This window comes from Pseudorca crassidens, chromosome 14 (genome assembly GCF_039906515.1).
Source record: "Pseudorca crassidens isolate mPseCra1 chromosome 14, mPseCra1.hap1, whole genome shotgun sequence".
Taxonomy (NCBI): Eukaryota; Metazoa; Chordata; class Mammalia; order Artiodactyla; family Delphinidae; genus Pseudorca; species Pseudorca crassidens.
Window position 1 is genome coordinate 66311539 of NC_090309.1, and position 25976 is coordinate 66337514.

Sequence of the window (25976 nt, forward strand, 5' to 3'; positions counted from 1 at the left end):
AGCTCTGTTGACAAGCCCTGATATTATAAATGTGGGATTAATCTAACATTTTTACTGAGCATCTATGTAACTATGTAGAAAGTATACAGAGCATCAGCAGGTTCACAACTGATGAATGTATTACAAACTTGAGAGGAAAAATTTTTGCTTCCATCTTCAAGTTAGACCACAAGTACTTCTGCAGTTTAACCAAGAGCCAAATTGCCCTAGCATGTATCTGTTTAGGCATGCCCAAAATAATTTAGAAAAAGCAGGCTGAGAATCTGGATTACCAAAGAGTCATTCAAAGAGGAAAGCCTGACTTAAGTCAGTATGATTTGTAAACTTAGAGATGTAGAAAACAGGTAAATTAGGAAGTAGCTATTGAAATCACAAAAGAATTCTTTACATCACAGGGTTTCCTTAAAATTCAATAGCCTCTGTCAAAAGGAAGATAAGACTGATAAAAATTCAATGAAATTAGTCAGAAATGCAGCTATTACAACTTTGCTTTCCTTTTAGATATAGTTAGTAAGGCCAGCAGCAGAATGCAGTTTACTTTCTTACTTTCTTTGACTTCCAGTACAAAGGCAGTAAGCCAGCAGACAGACTTGGTTGAACACTTTAGGGTGGGAAAGGAAATGAGGTGCTCTGTTATCTGTCCATAACCTTCCACAGAGGCAAGTAGGAAGCTGCCCCTACATCCCTCCTCCCCCTGCCATTCCTACAAAACTTGTTCCATATGGCTAGTTGAGGCCTGAAATTTCCTTAAGCAGATATAGATTTTTAGCCGATAATTAGAGATAAGGCTTAGAAAGCAAACATCCTTGGGCAATTTAACACTTTGCCTTGAATTCACAAGAGGCTATAAATAACTGCTATGAGGAGCCTTTAAGAGAAGAGGTTTTGTTAGAGGTATAGGTAATGGCTAGAAACGGGGTGGCTGTGTGTTTGGGGGGGTGGGGGGGATGCAGAGGTACTAGGTGGAAATAAAGTTAGAAGTTCACTTTTCTCAATCAAGGGACTCTAGCAACTTAAAAATTAGCTCATTACACTTTGCTTTTGTCTGGTTATTTACAGAATTAACTGAAAAGAGTTCCATACTCACTAAACGTGACTCATTTGGGGAGGGTCTGATGCTAACGTATAAAACAACATATAAAACAAGCTCTCTTACTTTTAACCTAGTTGAAAGTTTCAAAATCTGTGTATTATATTTCATCATTTATAAGGTACATTTTTTTTTTTCCATTTAACATCTCTGCAATAGATGCATCTTAATAACCCACAGCTGATCAGAGTTTTATTGGCAGCATTCAACTTTCTATACAAGGTGGCACTTACATGTGCCTCTTACAATTGACAGCATCTCATACCCCAATAAATCATGGCAGCAAGTTTACTTGGAATGAGGTATAATCTCATTCTGGGACTAAATCAAGAAAAATGAGAATTGCCCTCAAAGTTCTCAAAATGCATGTGCCCTGCTTGCTTCCTGCATCAGCAAAGGACAAACTCCCCACAAAACTATTTCACATGTGTTATAAAAAACAGCAAGTGTAAATTTAAGATGTAAATAAAGAACTTTATTTTTCAATCCACCTGAAAAAACGAAGGTTACAAACGTCTGAAATTAGCAATTATCTCACAGCTCTAACACAAGCTGGTGATGAGATTACTGTTGATCTTTAGGTTTTTAAAGCAAGTCAATATTTTGTAACCAATGTCCTAAAACCAAAATAAATTTGATGAAAACCAGGCAGATGGCAATTTAATATATAGTATTATGATTCTCTTTTCGCTCTTGGTAATTTGTATAATTGCTTTTTAATTTGTGTCTGAAAGAAAATTCTAGAATCATTAACTGCTAGTAGGTTTTCATCTACTGATAACATATAATTATGATGGGAGATGACTTCTGTACACATCCTATTCTTTGAAATCATGAAATGGCTTAAAAAAAACCAACAACTCTAGGATCTTCTAACTGCTCTGGCTGACCCACTAAACCATCAAAACTGCATTCATACCCTGCATCTCAATTGAGGTCTTCGGAATTTGGCGGACTAAGGAGAATATTCAGTGCCTCTTACTCTTTTCATTTTAAACTATTACTTAATCTATATTATCCTCACTGGCATCTTGATTTACGATGGTCATGCTCTGAAGAACAGAACATCATAAAAGAAAAAAAAATCAAAAGAAGCTTCAAAAAAAAAAGCTCACATGATTCCCCAAATTAAAGTTGTATATGGTTGAGTACCAAAGGTCTCTATCTTCTAGTCCAATGCTATCAGATAGAAATATAATGCTAGCCTCATTACATTTGCTAGTAGCTATTTTAAAAAGTAAAAAGAAATGGGTGAAATGAATGTTAATAACATACTTTATTTAACTCTACATATCCAAAATAGTATCATTTCAACATGTTATCAATATACAAAATTATCGAGATATTTTATGTTCATTTTCTTCGTATGACGTCTTTGAAATCTGATGTGTGTCCTACACTTACAGCATCTCAGTTTGGACCAGCCACACTTCAAGTGCTCAACCGCCACATGTGGCTAGTGGCTACCGTACTGGGTGGCACACTTCTACACTATTTCTCCAAAACACTGAGACAGACCCTGGCATACCTGCATCCGTCCCTTTTTTCTCCATTGAAGAAACTAGCTCCTCTGGCTGACACCCTCCCTTAGGCTCCAACTCTTCATATACTATAGTCACTGCTGTCCTCTCCATACAACAGCAACCAGATTAGCACTTAATGAGCACCTACAATGTTTGCCAAGCACTGATACTGCGAGCTTTCCACACATTAACCTCATCTATTCCTCACAACAGCCTTGTGAGGCAGTAAATATCACCCTCATTAAAGAGGTGACCATGGACCAGAGGCAGTCAGCAAAAGAGGAGATTCGAGGCCCAGTCAGTGTGACCCCAGAGCCCACATCATCTCCACGTGACCATGCCGCCCCCCGCTACACCGTCTGCCCCACACACAGCCGTGATTTACGGCAGTGCCATCCTTGTCACCAGTAGAGAGGGCGGGGTGTTGGGGGGAAGGAAAGAGTCCAATTAACATGTGCTGGGAAAACCCAGGAGACCAATTTTTTAAGAACCAGGACATCATCTAATTCCCCCCTCCAAAAGCTCTCTGGATTAGGCAAGTGGACAAAGATGAAGCAGAAGAATCGATGGCTGTTCGGTTGGAGGAAAGAGCTGAAAGGCAAATCTCTTACCAAGGGACTGGGCAAGGATGGAGAAAGATAACCATCTGACAGAGACGCTCTGGTGGAGGTTTCTGTGGAGCTTATTTCCAAGGCAAATTGTGAAGGCAGGCAAGCTGTAGGCAGGGCAGTGATCTTTAGAAGCTGACAGTCTAGCTTTTTCCTCGGAGGGAGCCAGTACAGAAACACAAAAGCAGACCAACTATTTATCTTTAGTATGATGATATATGCACTTGAAGAATGGTTTTAAATTATTTTAAAGATAATTATCAAAAAGCAGGAATGGTTGAAAACATGATCTCTCTTTGAACTTCCCTCAAAAGCCCCCTACAGAAACAGTGCAATAGAGGGAAAGATAAATGACTGGGATTCAAGAGGTTCTAAGGTACTGTATGACCTTGGCCATGTCACTTAACCTCTGAGTCTTAGTTCCCCAGTTGTTAAATAGGGGGGTGGGGGGGTGGATTAAGCAAAAATTCCAAGGCTCCTTCAGACCTCAGATTCTGAAAACCTGGAGGTGACAGGGTTCAAAGGTACATTAATGCCATCTAGTGGCAGAACAAGTACACTGATGATGCAAATAGAATACTTAGAATCAGCAGGGTTGACAAACTAGGAGGAAATCAGTTCAATTACAGGCTTAGAAATCAATGAAAAGAGGCGGTGAGGAAAATGAGGCCTAGAAAAGAAATGATTTGCCTAAAGCCACACAATGGTTCCTGGTTTCTGGTGTGCAATACATGTGATGAAGAGAGTAACTGCAATACTTACTAAACCTTAATAATTAAAATAGAAGTTGAACACTAAGTACCACTGGACAGTGGGCATGGATTACTTTTAAAAGTTAATTTTTACAAGGGTATTTAAAGCACATCTGCAATAGGTGTCATTTACTTATGTATTACAATTTTCTTTCTTAAATTATGAGCCTACTATTCAAATTTCCTTCCTCCTCAAGGCTTCTGCAGAATCAATGAATAATCAGTAGCTTCACTTTTGGTTTTTTTTGTTTTTTTTGTTTTTTTTTACTAATTTTCCTTACAGGATTGACTGAATTTTTCTGATGTTCCATATAATAAAGTGTAACACATTATAATTGAATCCTGAAGCCAAGCTACATTCTCCATTCTCTCCTTTCTATACCCCCGACTCATTCCCATGACCCCAAATGCAGATAAGTTGTTGAACGCGGCTTCATTAAACAGGAAATGACCCAAGCCAAATCCAAGAAAGTTATCAATGTTGTCTGGTAATATCTTTTCCTAAAATGATGCTCGCTGCTCATAGTTTTTAAAAATGTGCACCACCAACTCTTTCGTAACCAAATTTCTCATTTACCATTAAATACTATGTTCTCCTCCCTAAGGAAACACAAGTCTTAACCTGCCAGCTTCTCCCTCTCTCTCAAAAGTTTCCTCTATGTCAGTGTCTTCTTTTAAACTACAAGAGCAACTGAATTTTATACACACTTTTTTTCTTTTACTAGAAAGGGTATTAATTGTTTAGTGTCCTCCTCTTATTCCTGTCCTAGACTTGGTTACCACTGGTTCTTCTATTTGCCTGCTCTTTCCAGAGAATTCACATGTGAGGTAACATGGGTGTTTACACATCATCTGCATGAAACTCTCCTGTTAGATATTACCTCCCTATCTTTAGGCTACAGATAATGGGGTAACAATGATTTTCTACCACACTGCAATGGGCAGGACAGAAAACTCCACGACAACTGAGAACTTACTATGGGCCAGGAAATATGCTAGATACTTTATACATATTGGCTCTAATTTTCCCAACAGCAAATTGAGATAGGGATTATATCTCCACTTTACAAATGAGGAAACTGAAGCTCAGAAAGATGAAGTGATTTACCTTGGGATTACTAGGATTCAGAGTCAGGTCTATGGCCGCAGAGCTCTGCCCTCCCCTCTACCCCTTAGTCCCAGCTACAGCCCAGATGTTATCACAGTGCTCGTATTTCTTGGCAGTTATGCAAGTTAGACCTTAAGAGTTTCATTTTTTATTGCTTACCAATATGAGAAAGGAAGAACAAAAGAGAAAGAATCTCTTTTTTCTCTACATATTATTCGCATATGGTTATTCTCTTCTCCACTGGAATGTAAGCTCCAATCCTCGAACCTCCCCACCACAGTAACACAAGTGCACAACAGAAACTCTAACTCCATTTCAAATAAAAACATTTCTTCTTTCAAGAACTGAAATGAAAGAGAAAAAGTTGACCCCTACAAATCAAAGAACAAACGTTCTCAGGTTAATTAACAATTCTATCAGAGTACTACATCGTGGAAGTCTAGTCTTACATATAGCACGGGCAGGGAAAGGTTGCCTTGATTCCTCTAAAACTCCCTGGTCTCGCAGAGAGTCACCCACTGTCATGTGCTGGACTGTCCCATTACATCAAAGTTACAACTTCGCTTTGCTCCTGACAAAAGCCCCAATGGTTATGTATTAAAGAAAAACGTTCAAACCCGACAGTCTTGTATTCAAGGCTTTCCATAACGTCTAACTTGACCTCAGCCAAATCTGCCATTCCTTCCTAAACAAGACAACATCCTCTAGAGGCAAAACAATGAACAGGTTAAGAGTAAGTGCTCTGAAATCAGAAAGCCCCACCCCGATCCCAGCGCCACACCTCATAAGCTGTGGGATCTCGTGTAAATTAATTAACCCTCTATTTCCTCACCTGTGAAATGAGGGGAATAACAGTAAGTACCTTGGGGATTGGGCTGAGGATTAAAACTGTATGCAAAATGCTTAGAATAGTACCTGGCACCTAGTAAATACTCAACGTTGGCTGCTAGAATTATTATTACAACTGAATTTAAGAAGAAATAGTCAGGGCTTCCCTGGTGGTGCAGTGGTTGGGAGTCCACCTGCCGATGCAGGGGACACGGGTTCGTGCCCCGGTCTGGGAAGATCCCACATGCCGCGGAGCGGCTGGGCCCATGAGCCATGGCCGCTGAGCCTGCGAGTCTGAAGCCCGTGCTCCGCAACGGGAGAGGCCACAACAGTGAGAGGCCCGCGTACCGCAAAAAAAAAAAAAAAAAAAAAGAATAAATAGTCAAAACCTACAGCTACCAAGAAACCTTTGCTTGCTACATGCTTGATTTTTGCATCTGCTAGTCTCCTTTCTCGAAACTATTTGCCTAATTTTTGCCTCCTATCTAAATCCCAACCACTCCTCTTAGTTCGTGACATCTCCATCAGGCCTTACCTCCTTTTCATCACGCCATCACTAGGCACCCAAAGCATGGCGTCTATTTACTCTACCCCTTGGTCACAGGAAAAGTTACTTCTGCCTCTTCTCTCCATTTAGCCCATATAAACCACAGGAGAGCAAGAGGCTACATCTCAACACAATTCTTTCGTAACCCCTCCCCCAATACCTCACAGTGATTTTATAAACAGTTCATTTACACTTATATTCTAGCTTACACTCTAGAAGATGCTTAATAAACAGAAACTGCTATTATAATATTAATGCTCTCATCTTCTTTCCTGTTTCGTTGGAAACATTATTCTGTTTCCAGAGCTAATGCCTTCATCTCTTCTCATTTCACTCCTTCCTAGAATGACATTCCCTAGGTTAGCAACCCAACTCTCTCTATAACATTCAATCTCTCCTTCACTCACTGGATTCAACCACATAAAGGTCTCCAGTAGCTTGAACAGTGTTACTTGACTCTTCTGCCCCTTGGTACAACACTCTACATTTTGACTCTCATTTCCTTGACATGCTCCTAAAAAGAACAGTCTATGGATGTTATGTCCATTTCCTCAGCTGCCACACACTCTTTTGCCTCCTGAAGCTGGTCTTGAAGGTCATTAGTGAGCTCCAAATCCAATAAACTCTTCTTAGCTCTCTTTAGACTTTATCACTACACGTGACATTTCTTACGGATACTTGTTCTTCCTTTAGTTTCCATGACTCCCTTCTTTGGGGTCCTTCTATCCCTCTGACTAAGACTCTGGTATATTTTGTTTGAATCATATTTCACTGGTGCTACTTCTTCTACCTTCCTCCAACCCCAGGAGATGCCCGAAGTTCAAGATTTTGCCTCGTGTTCTCTTCCAACACAGTTTTCTGTCAAGAGTTCATTCACTTGCATGGATTCACCTTACTTCCACAGAAAAGCCCCAATCTGCAAGCTCAGTTCTTGGCCTCACTCCTAGGCTTCAGGCTTGGACTGGCTTTCACTGGACTGTGAGCCCTCTCTACTTCGACACGGCAACATCTCTTCATATTCAACACTCAAAACACATCCTCTTCCCCTACCAAAGATACTTTCCCTTCCTCCTGAATTCTCTGTATCTATCAATAGGGACATTTCCTTTTTAACCAAACAACTGAGAAAACTGGCATGTTCTCAGATCCCGAACTCTCCCTCAATGCTGCCAATCCAGTGAATAAGGCCCAGAAAATTTTCCTTTATAATGAGCTTCAACCTGTTCTATCTTTCCATCCTCACTGCTAAAGCCACTGATCACTCATCCATGACATTCATCCCTTATTTAGACTTCCTAGAATATCACTTTTGTCATATCACTCTTTTATTCAAAACCACAACAGACTTCCATATCTGTAGGGTTACCAGTCCTGAAGGAAGGCACTTAAGGCCCTTCACAAACTAGTTCTGTCCATATCATTTCCCAGTGGAAACTCTCTGCTTTCTGCTGATAGGCTGACACAGCCCGGTTCATTCCCACATCCGTGTCTGGTTCACAGCAGGATCTTGATAATGCTTAGTGAGGCAACCACATAATGTACTGTTCAAACTGCAACATTTTAAAAAATGAAACAAGGCATTAAAAAAAATCATTAAAATTACAGGACCTTAAAAAGACCTTATTTATTGACCAACAAACTACTGATTGTCAAATTGGTTTTACTACTAATATAACAGGGGACCTAAAGACGGTTCTATTTGAAAACCATTTTCAAAAGTAAAATTATTTATTGAATAAAATATATTAAAAATTTGTAAATTCTGATTATCTGAAATTTAAAAATAACAAAAGGAATATTAAGCTATATATTTGTGACATTTGCATATTTCTCTAATATATTACAGAATTAAAATCAATTTTTCTTAGCAGATATTCATATCCTCTAATCAGTTCCTTAGTCATATCTAATTCTAATACCATGTCATTGATATTTTCTGATAATTTTTTCAGTATCTTAGTACTTTTAATTTTTTCATAAAAGTGCCTACTGTCTACTTCAAAGTTATTCTTTATTGTTAATTGTCAAATTTATTGTTAATACATTTAAAATTGTTAAAACTTTTGATTGACTCTTTGTAGGTCATAATAATTTTAGCTGAGAAAATATTCTTTCTAAATGTATTGAGGAAAAATTAAAAATAGAACCACCGTATGATCCAGCAATCTCACTGCTGAGTATATAGCTGAAGGAAATGAAATCACTCCTCGAAGAGATATCTGCACCCTCATGTTCACTGTAGCATTATTCACAATAGCTGAGACATGTAAACAAACTGTCTGTCAATAGATGAATGCATAAAGAAATTGTGTGAGTGTGTGCACACACAGGGTGAAATATTATTCAGCCATGAAAAAGAAGGAAATCTTGCCTTTGGCAACAACATGGATGAACTTTGAGGGCATTTTGCTAAGTGAAATAAGTTAGACAGAGAAAGACAAATACCATATGCTCTCACTTGTATGTGGAATCTAAAAAAGCCAAACTCATAGAAATAGCAGAATGGTTGTTGCCAGGAGTTGGGGGTGGGGGAAAGTGGGGAGATGTTGGTCAAAGCATACAAACTTCCAGTTATAAGACAAATAAGTTCTGGGGATCTAACATACAGCAACAATACTGTATTATATACTTGAAAATTGCTAAAAGAGTAGATCTTAAATATTATCATCACACACACACAAAGGTGACAGAGGTGAGGTGACAGAGGTGTTAACTAATGCTCCTGTGGTAATCATTTCACAATATATACATGTATCAAATCTTATCACGTTGTATACCTTACACAATATGTCAATTATACAATATGTCAATTATATCTCAACAAAGCCGGGAAAAATTTTTTTTAATGTACTGAGATAACTAGGAAGCTCAGAGCAACTGCTGCTAAACAAAGGATATTCTGAATTCTAGTTTTGTTAATACTGAAGCTTATAAATATTTTTCTTTGGTTCTGTCTTTTGGCCCCCATTTAGAGTACCTTTCTTCAACAAATATTTTTAACAGGACAAAATTCATCAAATAATTCATCAAATTTATGATTCTTTGTAGGTTTCATCAAACTTACAAATTTATAAATTATAGGCCTTCTCAATTACATTCTATTCTAGAATAGAATATAAATTTATTCAGTTAAAATCAAAAGCTTTGGCAAATTATTATTGATATCTTAAGAACAATGGTACTTGGTTATTTTTTTAAGTCCTTATTTTTTTAGAGATACATACTAAAACATTTAAAAATGAAATGATATATTGGGTTTGTTTCAAAATAATATGGGATGGAGTGGGGAAATATAGATGAAACAGGCCCAGTCATGAGTTAGTAACTGTTGAAGCTGGTTCATAGGCACATGGGAGGGGACTCTTTATTCTGGTCTCTGCTAGTATATATTTTGTATAATTGAAAGTTTCATAACAAAAGGTTACAAAGAAAAGATTCCTCCTAGGTAGATGTTACAGACTGAACTGTATCCCTCTCAAAATTCATATGTTGGGGATTCCCTGGTGGCACAGTGGTTGAGAGTCCGCCTGCCAATGCGGGGGACACGGGTTCGTGCCCCAGTCCGGGAGGATCCCACATGTTGCGGGAGGATCCCACATGTTGCAGAGCGGCTGGGCCCGTGAGCCATGGCCGCTGAGCCTGCGCGTCCAGAGCCTGTGCTCCGCAACGGGAGAGGCCACAACAGTGAGAGGCCCGCGTACCGCAGAGAGGAAAAAAAAAAAAAAAAATTCATATGTTGAAGCTCAACCCGCAGTGTGACTGTATTTGGAGATAGGGCCTTTAAGGAGATAATTAAGGTTAAATGAGGTCAAGTGGTGAGGCCCTAATCCGACAGGACTGGTATCCTTTGAAGAAGAAGAAAAGACACTGGAGCTCTCTACACATGAACAGAGAAAAGGCCATGTGAGGAGACAGTGAAAAGGTAGCTGTCTAAAAGCAAGGAAAAGACCTCACCAGAAACCAACCCTGAAGGCACCTTGATCTTGGACTTCTAGCTTCCAGAACTGTGAAAAAATTAATTCCCACAGTGGTTTAAACCACCCAGTCTGTAGTATCAGTCAGCCCTTAGCAGACTAACACAGTAGGGATATTCAAAAGTACAATTATACATTATTAAATTAAATCCTGTGCACGATTTAAACTCTCATTGTTCCTCTTCAAGATAAATTTCAATGTCTTCCTGTTTGAAAGTTTGCTTTCAATAATTACAATCTAGTAAAAGTTGTAAAAGCTGAAATTTTTTTGAACTCCGTTAATTGAATACATAAAAGATTTCCAATTGATTTTGAACACAATGCAGCCCAAACGAAAGACTCCTTAAAAAAAAAAAAAGTTCCTATCATTATAGGACACTTAAATTGATTTATTAAAAAATTCTTCAAAAAACTCTAACAGGGCTTCCCTAGTGGCACAGTGGTTAAGAATCTGCCTGCCAATGCAAGGGACACAGGTTCGAGCCCTGGCCCGGGAAGATCCCACATGCCACGGAGCAGCTGGGCCCGTGCACCACAACTACTGAGCCTGAGCTCTAGAGCCTGAAAGCCACAACTACTGAGCCCACATGCCACAACTACTGAAGCCTGTACAACTAGAGCCCGTGCTCCGCAACAAGAAAAGCCATGACAATGAGAAGCCCGCGCACCGCAATGAAGAGTAGCCCCTGCTCACTGCAACTAGGGAAAGCCCGTGCACAGCAACAAAGACCCAACACAACCATAAATAAATAAACAAATAAATAAATAAATTTATTAAAAAAAAACTCAAACATTTTTATAGTGCATTAGGTGATGGGCAGCAACAAGAGAAAGTATATACTGCCACACTAATTTTATTTTAATTCAACATCAGACATCACATCAGACATCACAAGAATTTTGTAATTTAATTACCCAAACAGTGTATATTAAAGTATGTGTAAATGACGACCGCTAGTTTTTATTTCCATTGGTAGAAGCTCGTTTGGATCATATTATGTCCACCACTACAACCCATTCCAAGTACATTTCTGTTCCACTGGTTTTCTTAATTCAAAAAGAGAATTACTTTTACCATGTTGTCATGCTCCATGAAAATTTGTATCCTTATTATCACCACTAAAAGAAATACTTTTATCATTGATGTTTAACAATAGCATTCAGAATAATGTCAGATGTTTCAACTTTAATAGAGTGAATTTCCAAAACTTTTATTTTGAATCCAATAATTAGGTGAAAAAAATTAAAACCATTGTGAGAACCAAATTAATGAGTTTTCTATTTGAAGCATCTGATGTCACTGATATAAAACTGGCAGATTCAACTGTCAGTGAACTACTTCTGCTAAGAGCTAGCACATTAACAGTTATGATCTCACTTTTCACACACACACGAAAAAATTTGGTATCAACTAATTTTCTAAACTAATTTTGCGCATTTTCATTTGCTCTAGATAAAAGTCCAGTCTCACAGAATGACATGAAAATACACCTCCTACAGCTGCATATTAAATTGTCATCTTTGGACATGCTTCCTATTAAAACAACAACAACAACAACCACTACTAACTTTTGACATAAACACTAATGCTTCTTCAGAAATCTTGGGTCTTCTGGTTTTCATGTGATTAGTGATATGATTACGGCCCCTGAGGTGGAATTTAATTATATCAGCTAAATCTTGGACAAGTTATATTAATACATTTATTTACTCTCTTGACAAGTGAAAATTAAGTTCTTAATTATTCCCTAAAAACACATTTTAAAAATTTGGTTGCTTTTTGGAGATGATTGCTGCCAAAAGGGTTTACTATAAACTACATAAAAAGTTATCAAGCAATATAATATAGAAATAGTGGTACATTTAGAACATACAGTAAGTGACCAAACCCCTGCAGCAAGGGAATTCAGTCTATTCTCCATGTGCTTTTATTTCTGGCAGGACTGCTTTGCCTCTACTCCCCATACATCTATCTGGCCTACAATTCCCCATATTTCCCACTAATTCTGCCAACTGGTAACCAGGCAACATCATGCATCTCACAGGCTGCAGCTTGACACAAGTGTCTGATATATACCAAGGGGCTTATAGAGACATTGGCTCAAACATTTCTCCTACCACCACCCAAAACCTGAAGGAGGTGGCTGCCCTCAGCCACTCAGAGCACAGTTGATGTTATCAGCAAGCATCCTACACACTGTCCTCTAAAGGGCAATGTTAGTTAAGTTGCATCTGGAAAGCATTGGGGAAAAAAGACACAGGCTCCTACTGGCCACCTTTCAGATTTTATAGCACATCGTAAAGTGGGAGCTCCATCCACCACATGCATTAAACACAACACTAGATGAGGCTATGGCTGAAGACAGAAGTACAAAATGAATGTCTATGAAAACCCCTTCCAACTTCTTTTAATGTAACTATTAATAATAGCACTTCATTTAAAAAGTAAAAATCTGGGGACTTCCCTAGTGGTCCAGTGGTTAAGACTCTGAGCTTCTAATGCAGGGGGCGCAGGTTCAATCCCTGGTCAGGGAAATAAGATCCCATATGCCGTGCAGTGTGGCCAAAAATTAAAAAAAAGAAAAAAAAAAGTAAAAATCTGGGACATACAATAAACTGGATGTGTTATCAGCATATTAGGCACAAATTAGGATAGCCACTTAGTAAACTCTCAAATCTTCACCTTTCTTCATGCTTTTCTCCTACCTGTGAAGCTAGTTCCCCTCCTGCACATCTACTCACTTTGCATCAATCAGTGAACATCTGAGCTAACTTCTGTCCCATCTCTGGCTGCATCAGTCCACAGCGATCCCTCACCTCCTCTCAACTCCTATAGCCCTTCTGCCTATACATGTATCTTTCCATATATATACTGCCAGTAATATCATATAACCTTACAAAAATGACCAGTTAATTGAGGAGGAAAGTCAAGGAAAATTTTAAATTTTTAACGGGGGTAAGGGGGGAAATCGACAAAATAAAAGGAATAAAGTATATGCGCTGAGGGAGGGGTAAAAAATGATAGGAAGTGACATGTTCCTTTTTCAGGGCTACACATACTAGCTTGATATCTGAACAATTTCTTTGATTTTATTTTTTGCATAAAAGTAGGGTACAATGAGAATAACTACCTAAGAGTAGACCTAAGGATTTATGTTTTAATTCTGGTCCGGAGTCTACAAAATTCTGCTTGGGAGGTTTGGTGACCACTTCCCCCACTTCAGCTTCTTTTTTTTTAACCTCTTTATTGGAATATCATTGCTTTACAATGCTGTGTCAGTTTCTGCTTTATAACAAAGTGAATCAGCTATACATACACATATATCCCCATATCCCCTCCCTCTTGCGTCTCCCTCCCTCCCACCCTCCCTATCCCACCCCTCTAGGTGGTCACAAAGCACCGAGCTGATATCCCTGTGTGATGCGGCTGCTTCCCACTAGCTATCCGTTTTACATTTGGTAGTGTATGTATGTCCATGACACTCTCACACTTTGTCCCAGCTTACCCTTCTCCCTCCCTCCCCGTATCCTCAAGTCCATTCGCTAGTAGGTCTGCGTCTTTATTCCTATCCTGCCCCTAGGTCCTTCATGACCTTTTTTTTTTTTTTTTTTAGATTCCATATATATGTGTTAGCATATGGGATTTGTTTTTCTCTTTCTGACTTACTTCACTCTGTATGACAGACTCTAGGTCCTTCCACCTCACTTCAAATAACTCAAACTGGGCTTCCCTGGGGGCACAGTGGTTGAGGGTCCGCCTGCCGATGCAGGGTACGCGGGTTTGTGCCCCAGTCCGGCAAGATCCTGCGTGCCGCGGAGCAGCTGGGCCTGTGAGCCATGGCTGCTGGGCCTGCGCCTCTGGAGCGTGTGCTCCGCAACGGGAGAGGCCACAACAGTGAGAGGCCTGCGTATCGCAAAAAAAAACAAAAAAATCAAACAACAAAAAATAACTCAAATTCGTTTCTTTTTATGGATGAGGAATATTCCATTGCATATATATGCCACATCTTCTTTATCCATTCATCTGTTGATGGACACTTAGGTCGCTTCCCTGTCCTGGCTACTGTAAATAGAGCTGCAATAAATATTGTGGTACATGACTCTTTTTGAATTATGGTTTTCTCAGGGGATATGCCCAGTAGTGGGATTGCTGGGTCGCACGGTAGTTCTATTTTTACTTTTTTAAGGAACCTCCATACTGTTCTCCATAGTGGCTGTATCAATTTACATTCCCAGCAACAGTGCAAGAGGGTTCCCTTTTCTCCACACCCTCTCCAGCATTTATTGTTTGTAGATTTTTTGATGATGGCCATTCTGACCAGTGTGAGATGATATCTCATTGTAGTTTTTTGTTTTTGTTTTTGTTTTTGTTTTGCCTTACGCAGGCCTCTCACTGTTGTGGCCTCCCCCATTGCGGAGCACAGCCTCCGGACGCGCAGGCTCAGCGGCCATGGCTCACGGGCCTAGCCGCTCCGCGGCATGTGGGATCTTCCCGAACCGGGGCACAAACCCGTGTCCCCTTCATCGGCAGGGGGACTCTCAACCACTGCGCCACCAGTGAAGCCCTCATTGTAGTTTTTTTTGTTTGTTTCTTTGTTTGTTTTTTTTGCGGTATGCGGGCCTCTCACTGTTGTGGCCTCTCCCGTTGCGGAGCACAGGCTCCAGACGCGCAAGCTCAGCGGCCATGGCTCACGGGCCCAGCCGCTCCGCGGCATGTGGGATCTTCCCGGACCGGGGCACGAACCCGTGTCCCCTGCATCGGCAGGCGGACTCTCAACCACTGCGCCACTAGGGAAGCCCCCTCATTGTAGTTTTGATTTGCATTTCTCAATTGATTAATGAAGTTGAGCATTCTTTCATGTGTTTGTTGGTAATCTGTATATCTTCTTTGGAGAAATGTCTATTTAGGTCTTCTGCCCATTTTTGGATTGGATTGTTTGTTTTTTTGATATTGAGCTGCATGAGCTGCTTGTAAATTTTGGAGATTAATCCTTTGTCAGTTGATTCATTTGCAAATATTTTCTCCCATTCTGAGGGTTGTCTTTTCGTCTTGTTTATGGTTTCCTTTGCTGTGCAAAAGCTTTTAAATTTCATTAGGCCCCATTTGTTTATTTTTGTTTTTATTTCCATTTCTCTAGGAGGTGGGTCATAAAGGATCTTCCTGTGATTTATGTTATAGAGTGTTCTGCCTGTGTTTTCCTCTAAGAGTTTGATAGTGTCTGGCCTTACATTTAGGTCTTTAATCCATATTGAATTTATTTTTGTGTACGGTGTTAGGGAGTGTTCTAATTTCATTCTTTTACATGTAGCTGTCCAGTTTTCCCAGCACCAATTATTGAGGAGGCTGTCTTTTCTCCATTGTTTATTCTTGCCTCCTTTATCAAAAACAAGGTGACCATATGTGCGTGGGTTTATCTCTGGGCTTTCTATCCTGTTCCATTGATCTATACTTCTGTTTTTATGCCAGTACCATACTGTCATGATTACTGTACCTTTGTAGTATAGTCTGAAGTCCAGGAGACTGATTCCTCCAGCTCCGTTTTTCTTTCTCAAGATTGCTTTGGCTATTCGGGGTCTTTTGTGTTTCCATATAAATTGTGAAATTTTTGTTCTAGTTCTGTGAAAAATGCCAGTGGTAGTTCGATAGGGATTGCATTGAATCTGTAGGGTGCTTTGGGTACTACAGTCATTTTCACAATGTTGATGCTTCAAATCCAAGAACATGGTATATCTCCATCTATTTGTATTATCTTTATTTCATCAGTGTCTTATAGTTTTCTGCATACAGGTCTTTTGTCTCCTTAGACAGGTTTATTCCTAGGTATTTTATTGTTTTTGTTGCAGTGGTAAATGGGAGTGTTTCCTTAATTTTTCTCTCAGATTTTTCAACATTAGTGTATAGGAATGTAAGAGATTTCTGTGCATTAATTTTGTATCCTGCTACTTTATCAAATTCATTGATTAGCTCTAGTAGTTTTCTGGTAGCATCTTTAGGATTCTCTATGTATATTATCATGTCATCGGCAAACAGTGACAGCTTTACTTCTTCTTTTCCGATTTGGATGCCTTTTATTTCTTTTTCTTCTCTGACTGCTGTGGCTAAAACTTCCAAAACTATGTTGAATAACAGTGGTGAGAGTAGACAACCTCGTCTTTTTCCTAATCTTAGAGGAAATGGTTTCAGTCTTTCACCATTGAGAACGATGTTGGCTGTGGATTTGTCATATATGGCCTTTATTATGTTGAGGTAAGTTCCCTCTATGCCTTCTTTCTGGAGGGTTTTTTTTTTATCATAAATGGCTGTTGAATTTTGTCAGAAGCGTTTTCTGCATCTACTGAGATGATCATATGGTTTTTATTCTTCAATTTGTTAATATGGTGTATCACATTGATTGATTTGCATATACTGAAGAATCCTTGCGTTCCTGGGATAAACTCCACTTGATCATGGTGTATAATCCTATTAATGTGCTGTTGGATTCTGTTTGCTAGTATTTTGTTGAGGATTTTTGCATCTATGTTCATCAGTGATACTGGCCTACAGTTTTCTTTGTGACATCTTTGTCTGGTTTTGGTATCAGGGTGATGGTGGCCTCATAGAATGAGTTTGGGAGTGTTCCTCCCTCTGCTATATTTTGCAAGAGTTTGAGAAGGATAGGTGTTAGCTCTTCTCTAAATGTTTGATAGAATTCGCCTGTGAAGCCATCTGGTCCTGGGCTTTTGTTTGTTGGAAGATTTTTAATCACAGTCTCAATTTCAGTACTTGTGATTGGTCTGTTTGTATTTTCTATTTCTTCCTGGTGCAGTCTCAGAAGGTTGTGCTTTTCTAAGAATTTGTCCATTTCTTCCAGGTTGTCCATTTTATTGGCATATAGTTGCTTGTAGTAATCTCTCATGATCCTTTGTATTTCTGTAGTGTCAGCTGTTACGTCTCCGTTTTCATTTCTAATTCTATTCATTTGTGTCTTCTCCCTTTTCTTCGTGATCATTCTGGCTAATGGTTTATCAATTTTGTTTATCTTCTCAAAGAACCAACCAGCTTTTAGTTTTATTGATCTTTGCTATTTTTTCCTTCATTTCTTTTTCATTTACTTCTGATCTGATCTTTATGATTTCTTTCCTTCTGCTAACTTTGGGGTTTTTTTATTCCTCTTTCTCTAATTGCTTTAGGTGTAAGCTTAGGTTGTTTATTTGAGATGTTTCTTGTTTCTTGAGGTAGGCTTGCATTGCTATAAACTTCCCTCTTAGAACTGCTTTTGCTGTATCCCATAGGTTTTGGGTCGTTGTTTTCACTGTCATTTGTTTCTAGGTGTTTTTTGATTTCCTCTTTGATTTCTTCAGTGATCTCTTGGTTATTTAGTAGTGTATTGTTTAGCCTCCACGTGTTTGTGTGTTTTACAGATTTTTTCCTGTAACTGATATCTAGTCTTATAGCATTGTCGTCGGAAAAGATACTTGATACATTTCAATTTTCTTAAATTTACCAAGGCTTGATTTGTGACCCAAGATATGATCTATCCTGGAGAATGTTCTATGAGCACTTGAGAAGAAAGTGTATTCTGTTGTTTTTCGATGGAATGTCCTATAAATATCAATTAAGTCCATCTTGTTTAATGTATCACTTAAAGCTTGTGTTTCCTTATTTATTTTCATTTTGGATGATCTGTGTCCATTGGTGAAAATGGGGTGTTAAAGTCCCCTACTATAACTGTGTTACTGTTGATTTCCCCTTTCATGGCTGTTAGCATTTGCTTATGTATTGAGGTGCTCCTATGTTGGGTGCATCAATATTTACAATTGTTATATCTTCTTCTTGGATTGATCCCTTGATCATTATGTAGTGTCCTTCTTTGTCTCTTGTAATAGCCTTTGTCTTAAAGTCTATTTTGTCTGATATGAGAATTGCTACTCCAGCTTTCTTTTGATTTCCATTTGCATGGAATATCTTTTTCCATCCCCTCACTTTGTCTGTATGTGTCCCTAGTTCTGAAGTGGGTCTCTTGTAGACAGCATATATAGGGGTCTTGTTTTTGTACCCATTCAGCTGGTCTGTGTCTTTTGGTTGGAGCATTTAATCTTTTTACGTTTAAGGTAATTATCGATATGTATGTTCCTATTACCATCCACTTCAGCTTCTAACAGCCCACAATCCCCAGAAGTCTACGGTTGATTTTGAATTTTACTAGTTTCAAAAGTTACTTGGGAAAATTAAACAGGTAGGGGTAAACGAATGGTAGCTAGCAATCTCAACACAAATGCAAATGGTACACACATCTTCTGGTTCTCTAACAAATGCACCATAGACAAATGCATTGAGTTTTGTAGACCATCCCTAATATAAAACCAAACATTCCTATTTTTATAACAATTTGATTTCAGGAAGCCATTACAATGCACAAAAGCCATTCAAATATCTCTCTCATTTGCCTGAGTTTTGTTATTAAACCTAATTGTTTGGATATGTCAGAAAAGCAGGGATAGAATTTTTTAAATTCTCTTTTTCTATTTTCCTTTCATTCCAGGACTTAGAGGAGACAATAGCATGTAGGAGCTCTCCTTCTTCAGAGACAATTCAAACTTGCATCAAGAGTTATAGTAAGTCTACAGCATTCAAGTTTGCATCCTGTAGTAGTTCTGTACAACTGTAGCATCATACGCCTGCATATTTTGGCATGGCTTACAGCCTGCCTGAATTCGATCCATATGACAAACTGTAAAATATCCTCACATAATATGTTTGCTCTGTGACGCTGCTTGGAGCGATTGTCATTTCTTTGTCTTGCTAAGTAATTAATTTGAAATCATATAATGAGACCATTGGGCCCTGTCAAGTCCTCCCTTGCGAATTCCCTTACTCCACCCCTTCTTTCCTATTGCCCCTCCCCCACAGACAACTGTCCTGCTAGACCACTGCTATAGTTCCTAAGCCTGCCTACATCTAGTGTCTCCCATGGCCACAGAGTTGCCAGAACAATATTCTTAAATCACCTCCATGCACACCACATTCCTTCAATTCAACAAAGCCAAACACAAATCAACCCTTTAATAGCCTCCTACCTGCCAAATAAAAAAAACAAAGGCCTCACCTTCAAGACCTTCCATAATCTGGCTCTAGTCTAGCTTTCCCACTGGGACTGTCCTATTCCCTTTCACTCTAAAAAACTAGCCTATTCACTAACACTCTGTACACACACACACACACACACACACACACACACACACACACACACACCCCTTCTCTTTGTGTTTCCAGGGCTGGGCTCAAACTGTTCACCTGCCTGGAATGCCCTCACCACTGCCTTTCCATTGGCCTGTTCAAGTATTATGTGTCCTTCAAAGCCCAATTCACCATCCTCTCTTCATCATTGTCTACAAAAGGCAGAAATAGTCTCTTTGGCCTCTATAAAACTAGTGTCTTAAAAATTACTCTCTGGGTTTTTCTTTGAGGCCTCATACTGTTGGCTAGCTTTGTCTATGTCCACTTCACTAGACTGTAGCAGAGGGTACAAACCAGGCCATCTGGTGATCTGCTGCTACTGCTTCCTCCTCTGGTTCCGTGCCATGTGTACAGCAGACAATTAATATGTATTTGATCGAATAACTGGTTGAAGATATTATTTGTTCACTCATTCAACAATTATTTATTAAAGACCCAATATGTGCTAGGCACTGTTACAAGCACTAGGAAAATGTGAATGAACCATGCAGATAAAAATTTCTACCTTCATAGAACTTACACTGTAGTGGAGGAGAAAAAGATTTTTTTTTTTAAGTAAGCTATATATAATATTAGAAGGTGCTAAGTACTATGGAGAAAAATAAAGTAGGGAAGGAAAATAAGGAATGTAAGGTAAGGGTGGAAAGTGGGGGTGTGATTTTAAATAGAATGATTATGGAAGGCTTCTCTGAGAAAGTGACATTTGATCCCAGAAGTGAATGAGGTCATGGAGCAAGGTATGCAGATATCTATCCAGAAGAAGAACATTCCAGGCAGAGGAACAGCAAGTGATGAAACCCAGAGGCAGAAATGTGCCTGGAATGTTCAGGGAAGAACAAAGAGGCTAGTGTGGGGTGAGCGAGGGGGAGAATGGGAGGAGGAAGGTAAAGAAGCAACAGGGGCTAGGCTTGGAAAAGCCTTGAGCCAGTCAGAGACCTGGCTATTATCACAGGTGATGGAGCAGAGGAATGACACATATGACTTGCATTTGGAAGGATCAACTTGGATGTTCATTGAGTATAGGCAGATTGTAACAAGACAGAGGCAGGAAGACCAGTAAGGAGGTAATATATTAACTAGGTGAGAGGTGATGGGTATTTGACCAGAATGGTTGCAGGTAGCAAGCAGTTGTCCAATTCTGGATATATTTCAAAGGCAGATCTCCTAGGATTTACTGATAGATTAGATGTGGGATATGAGGGAAATAGAAATCAAGGATGACTCCAAGACCAAACAGGCTGCCACTTACAGGGATGGGGATGATCTTGGGGGCAAAAGCTTTTAGGAGGGGGAGAACAGTATTTCGGATATTAGAAATGTTTAGTCAGAGTAACGAATGGGGAGACTGAGAATGCAGTGAGATACGGAAGTCTACGATTAAGGGGAGAAGACAGGAGTGAAAATAAACTTTTGGGAGTTGTCAGCATACAGATGGTATTTAAGCTATGGGACTAGATTAAATCAAGGGAGTGAGTGTAGACAGAGATATACAGCCCAACGACTAAGCCCTAGGAACCAGCAAAGAAGACTGAGAAGGAGTAGCCAGTGAGGCAGGAGGACAATGTTAAGGCTGGACGTTAAGAGACTGTGTGCTTGAGAAAACAATCCATGTGCGTGATTTAACTTAGGCAATGGAGGCTAAGGGAGGGAATTTATTTTCCCCACTCCTTATGGCAGCTGTGGTTGGGTAAACTTTAAACAGATAAGCAAGGATATGATACAGTTTTCCATAAAAGTAAAATTTTAGTAACACAATACTGAGTTCTATTTTCTACCAAAAAAAAAGTGTCCAGTGATAATCAAGTTAATGCAGGGTTTCTCAACCTTGGCACTACTGACATTTTAGCTGGGATAATTCTTTATTGTGGAGGGCTGTGCTGAGCATTATGGGATGTTTGGCAGCATCCCTGGTCTCTACCCACTAGATGTCAGTAGTGCACCCCTTCACCTCCCCACCATTGCCAAAGGACCCGGAGACAAAATCGTCCCCAGTTGAGAACTCTGAGATAGAGCAAGTTGTCAACAACAACCAACTCTATGTAAGCATTCTTGCTGCGAAATGCAACTGTCAGTTTCTGCTGATATTCTGTACTCCCACCTGTCCTACTCTCTTCTCCAGGCTTCTCACCAGCCTACAGATGAGAAAGATTCTCATTGTAATCACTACCCAGAGCGAGGAAAGTAAGCAATTAGCTCAACCTGTCATTAAAAAAAAAATGTGTTCTGATTTTTTTTCAATGTAAAAGATATGCCCCAAGTCTACCCAGTTCAAAAGTGACCCTTTCTGCACACCCTCATTCATTACAGCACTACACAACAGACAAGAGGTAGGAGCAACCCAGTGTCCATCGACAGATGAATGGATAAAATAACTGGTATGTACATACAGTGAAATATCGTTCAGTCTTAAAAGAAAGAAAATTCTGACACACGATACAACATGGATGAACCTTGAGGGCGTTACGCTAAGTGAAATACGCCAGTCACAAAAGGACAAATCCTGTATGATCCCACTCATATGAGGTACTTAGAGTAGCCAAATTCATAGAGACAGAAAGTACAGTGGTTTTTAGGGACTAGAGTCATGGGAGGAGAACCGGGAGCTACTGTTTACTGGGTGCAGAGTTTCAGTTCTGCAGGATGAAAAGAGTTGTAGGGATGGGTGGTGGCAATGGCTACACAACAAAGTTAATGTACTTCACACTACTGAACTGTACACTTAGAAATGGTTAACATGGTAAATTTTATGTTACAGGCTTTTTATCACAATTTAAAAAAGAACAGACTGCTGGCTCTGGAGTGAGACTGTCTGGGTTCAAATACTGGCAAAGTGCCCAAAGAGGTACCTGGCTCATAGTAAGTACTCAGTAAATATTAGTGGCTGATATTAAATTAGTATTATAACTAAAATTATACTAAGTCGGTGTGCATGTTTGTCAGGAGGATGGTTGACAGGTATGTGTGACTTTGGTGATTGGGAAAGCAGTCATAAAGAAAGTTTGGTTAAAAAAAATAAACATTTCTAGGAATAAAACCATTTAACTAACTGAATATCATGAAATACAAAATAGGTTGATCTTTTTCCCCTCAAAATTAGGTCCTCTCCTGTGGATTTATCTTGTACTTACTTATTTTAAAGATCCAGGTTCCTTTTGCATTATTTTTTCAAATCTTAAAAATTTTTTTAAACATTTAAAAATGCTTCTGTGCATGTAAATACAGACTTTTTTTTTCCCTAAAATGATCAACTACCCATTCTATATGTTACCCTTTTTATATAAAGGTTTTTCTTTCATTATTGACATCAACAATTACTTGCAGAGTCCTTCACTGCCTGTAATTTTGACTCTCATTCACTTCCTTCCTAGTATATCTACTCAAAATGGAGCCTAACTTTAATAGCTGTATTTGTGTTAAGGACAGTTAACAGAGAGAAATAACAAAATGAAACAGAAAAGTGAATAAAAGAAGCACAAAAGAAAGCGAGTAAGAGAAGAGCAACCTGTCCACTCTTAGTGACAAGCAAGAAGTATTCTAAAGGTTAGGTCCTTAGCTCACAGATGAGCTCCCCAGTGTTTATGAAAGAAAATGGGTGTTCATTCAGTAAGTCAAAATCAAAGAAAGACAAGAGCAGATGAGGCTTTATGAACTGTCTAACCTGCATGGGATTAATCTTCACCGAGCGTTCAAAGCACTCCACACATTCTTTAAACTCTTTGCTTCGCAGATGGAGGAGGCCTTTGGAGCGCTGGGCGCGAGCACTGCGGTGCTGAGACAACTCCCAGGCCTGGTCGTAGTAAGAGTGCTCTCGAAGGACATCTCCAAGCAAGCAGTATAGACTTGGTGTTTCTTTTTTCTCCAGCTCTTGCCTGAGGATTTCTTCTGCCTAGAAATAACAACAGAAATAACTAAATTGCTGAACAGTGACAAATGCCTATTTTTTAGCACATATACAATCTTTTATGTCACATGATCCAAAATTTTATTTTCAAAGTTTGAGATGACCTGCTTATTTCATGCATCTAGCACACAGGCTGAAAAAGAGAGGAACAGTAGGAGATCAATATGGTACAAGTAACAGAGGAACAAGAAGAGGCGAACACGCTTTGCTGGCCTCTGGAATCCTCAAGAAAAGGCCCCGAGGAGAGGCTGACTTCATGATACTGGGGGGGATTCACTTAGCTCCCCTTTTCCCTGCTCCCTGCTCCAGTTGTCACCATTGTGACCGTTTGTTAGAGCAGAGCCTTCAGTTCACCTCCACCCAATAGCAATGAAAAGTATGTTTTCCCTTTTTAAAAATGGTATGCTTCAGGAGCCTGGGATCGCTGAAAAATTTATAAAAGGAGGGAGAGGGTACAATTTAATAGGCACTGCTAAGCACCTACCTCTTAACCGAACTACATCACACCTCACAGATAAAACCTGCTGGAATTCCCTGGTGCCAGTAGTTAGGACTCCGTGCTTCCACTGCAGAGGGCACGGTTCGATCCCCAGTTGGGGAACTAGGATCCTGCATGCCGTGCCGCGTGGCCAAAAAAACAAACAAACAAAAAAAAAACCTTGCCAACATGAGACCTGCTTCCAGACAGTCCATTCACTGTAGAAATTAAAGACCATCCTCAGTACATGGCTTGGGTATTATTCTCATGTGTCCACAATTCGGATTCACCTTGTCACCCAAGCTAACTATGTACTTGTGACATATACCATCTCACTTCCCCCACCCATGTCTGTTACCCACCCCCACCCCCATTTCTGATTAATTTCAACAGAGGGCAAGACGCATGGTAGCAGCTCTACTTTCCATCCTCACATACAAATACTTCCACATAAACAGCAGTGGGGTCACCAAATATGCCAATACAGCCTTGGCCAAAGTGGATGGAGATAACCAGGAAGCCATCCTTTGGTAGCTAGAATGGTAGTTTAGACCCCCTAACTTGCATGGCTGGCAATCTTAAAGTCTGTATATCTTATTTTCTTTAGGTTCAACATATCTATAATTTAAGTCTTAAGCAGTCTAATTTTTGTGAAATCTTTTAAAAGACGGCTGTGCTTCTAAAAGTGTCTTCGGATGCTATGGCCTCTTTTGCATTTCTGATACAGTATGGGTTATGTAGGTCTTTTAGGCTAGTCTGAAAATGAAACCAGAATTTATAAAACAGGTTCTAAGAGAAAACAATTCCAAGTCCTAAACGGCCAAAATAAACATCAAGTTTTCAAATATAATCCATGTAATTCCTTTATTCACAGATAATACAGCAGTTATTAATGTATCTAACTATAATTCTGTATTCGATATATTTTCAGTAGGTACATTTCAATATACTTTGTATTTAATATATTTATTTTTATGTATATACGTGTATGTATTCAACCAAATTGTGTATAACAGATTGTAGCCACAGCAGGATTTTTGCTGAAATGACCTCACAGTGTAGTTGAGGCATTTCTCTTGACAGCACATCACTAAAACTCGAAACCCACACTCTCCCACTTCTGCTTTAAACTGCTAGAGTGGATTCTGTGTTCTGCAATTAAACAGTGACCATTACAGTAACTGGGTACAGAAGTTACTGCTGTCAATACACTCCTGAAAAAAGTGAAACTTTAGTTTTATAAGGAACCTCCATACTGTTCTCCATAGTGGCTGTACCAATTTACATTCCCACCAACAGTGCAAGAGGGTTCCCTTTTCTCCACACCCTCTCCAGCATTTATTGTTTGTAGATTTTTTGATGATGGCCATTCTAACCAGTGTGAGATGATATCTCATTGTAGTTTTGATTTGCATTTCTCTAATGATTAATGATGTGGAGCATTCTTTCATGTGTTTGTTGGCAATCTGTATATCTTCTATGGAGAAATGTCTATTTAGGTCTTCTGCCCATTTTTGGATTGGGTTGTTTGTTTTTTTGATACTGATACCATACGACCCAGCAATCCCACTACTGGGCATATTCCCTGAGAAATCCATAATTCAAAAAGAGTCATGTACCACAATGCTCTCTGCAGCTCTATTTACAATAGCCAGGACATGAAAGCGACCTAAGTGTCCATCGACAGATGAATGGATAAAGAAGATGTGGCACATAGATAGAATGGAATATTACTCAGCCATAAAAAGAAACGAAATTGAGTTATTTGTAGTGAGGTGGATGGACCTAGAGTCTGTCATACAGAGCGAAGTAAGTCAGAAAGAGAAAAACAAATACCGTATGCTAACACATATATGTGGAATCTAAAAAAAAAAAAAAAGGTCATGAAGAACCTAGGGGCAGGATGGGAATAAAGATGCAGACCTACTAGAGAATGGACTTGAGGACACG

The 25976-nt window shown here is 39.3% G+C and overlaps 1 protein-coding gene across 3 annotated transcripts in view; it reads right to left on the reverse strand.

Moving 5' to 3' along the window:
- The window catches only part of TTC27 (tetratricopeptide repeat domain 27), a 176345-nt gene that overhangs the window by 35610 nt on the left and 114759 nt on the right, over window positions 1–25976 (reverse strand). For all 3 annotated transcript variants that reach the window (XM_067703305.1, XM_067703303.1, XM_067703304.1), the window contains exon 13: window positions 23306–23533. In XM_067703305.1, the coding sequence (XP_067559406.1) occupies window positions 23306–23533 (228 nt within the window). The remainder of the gene's footprint in view (window positions 1–23305; window positions 23534–25976) is intronic.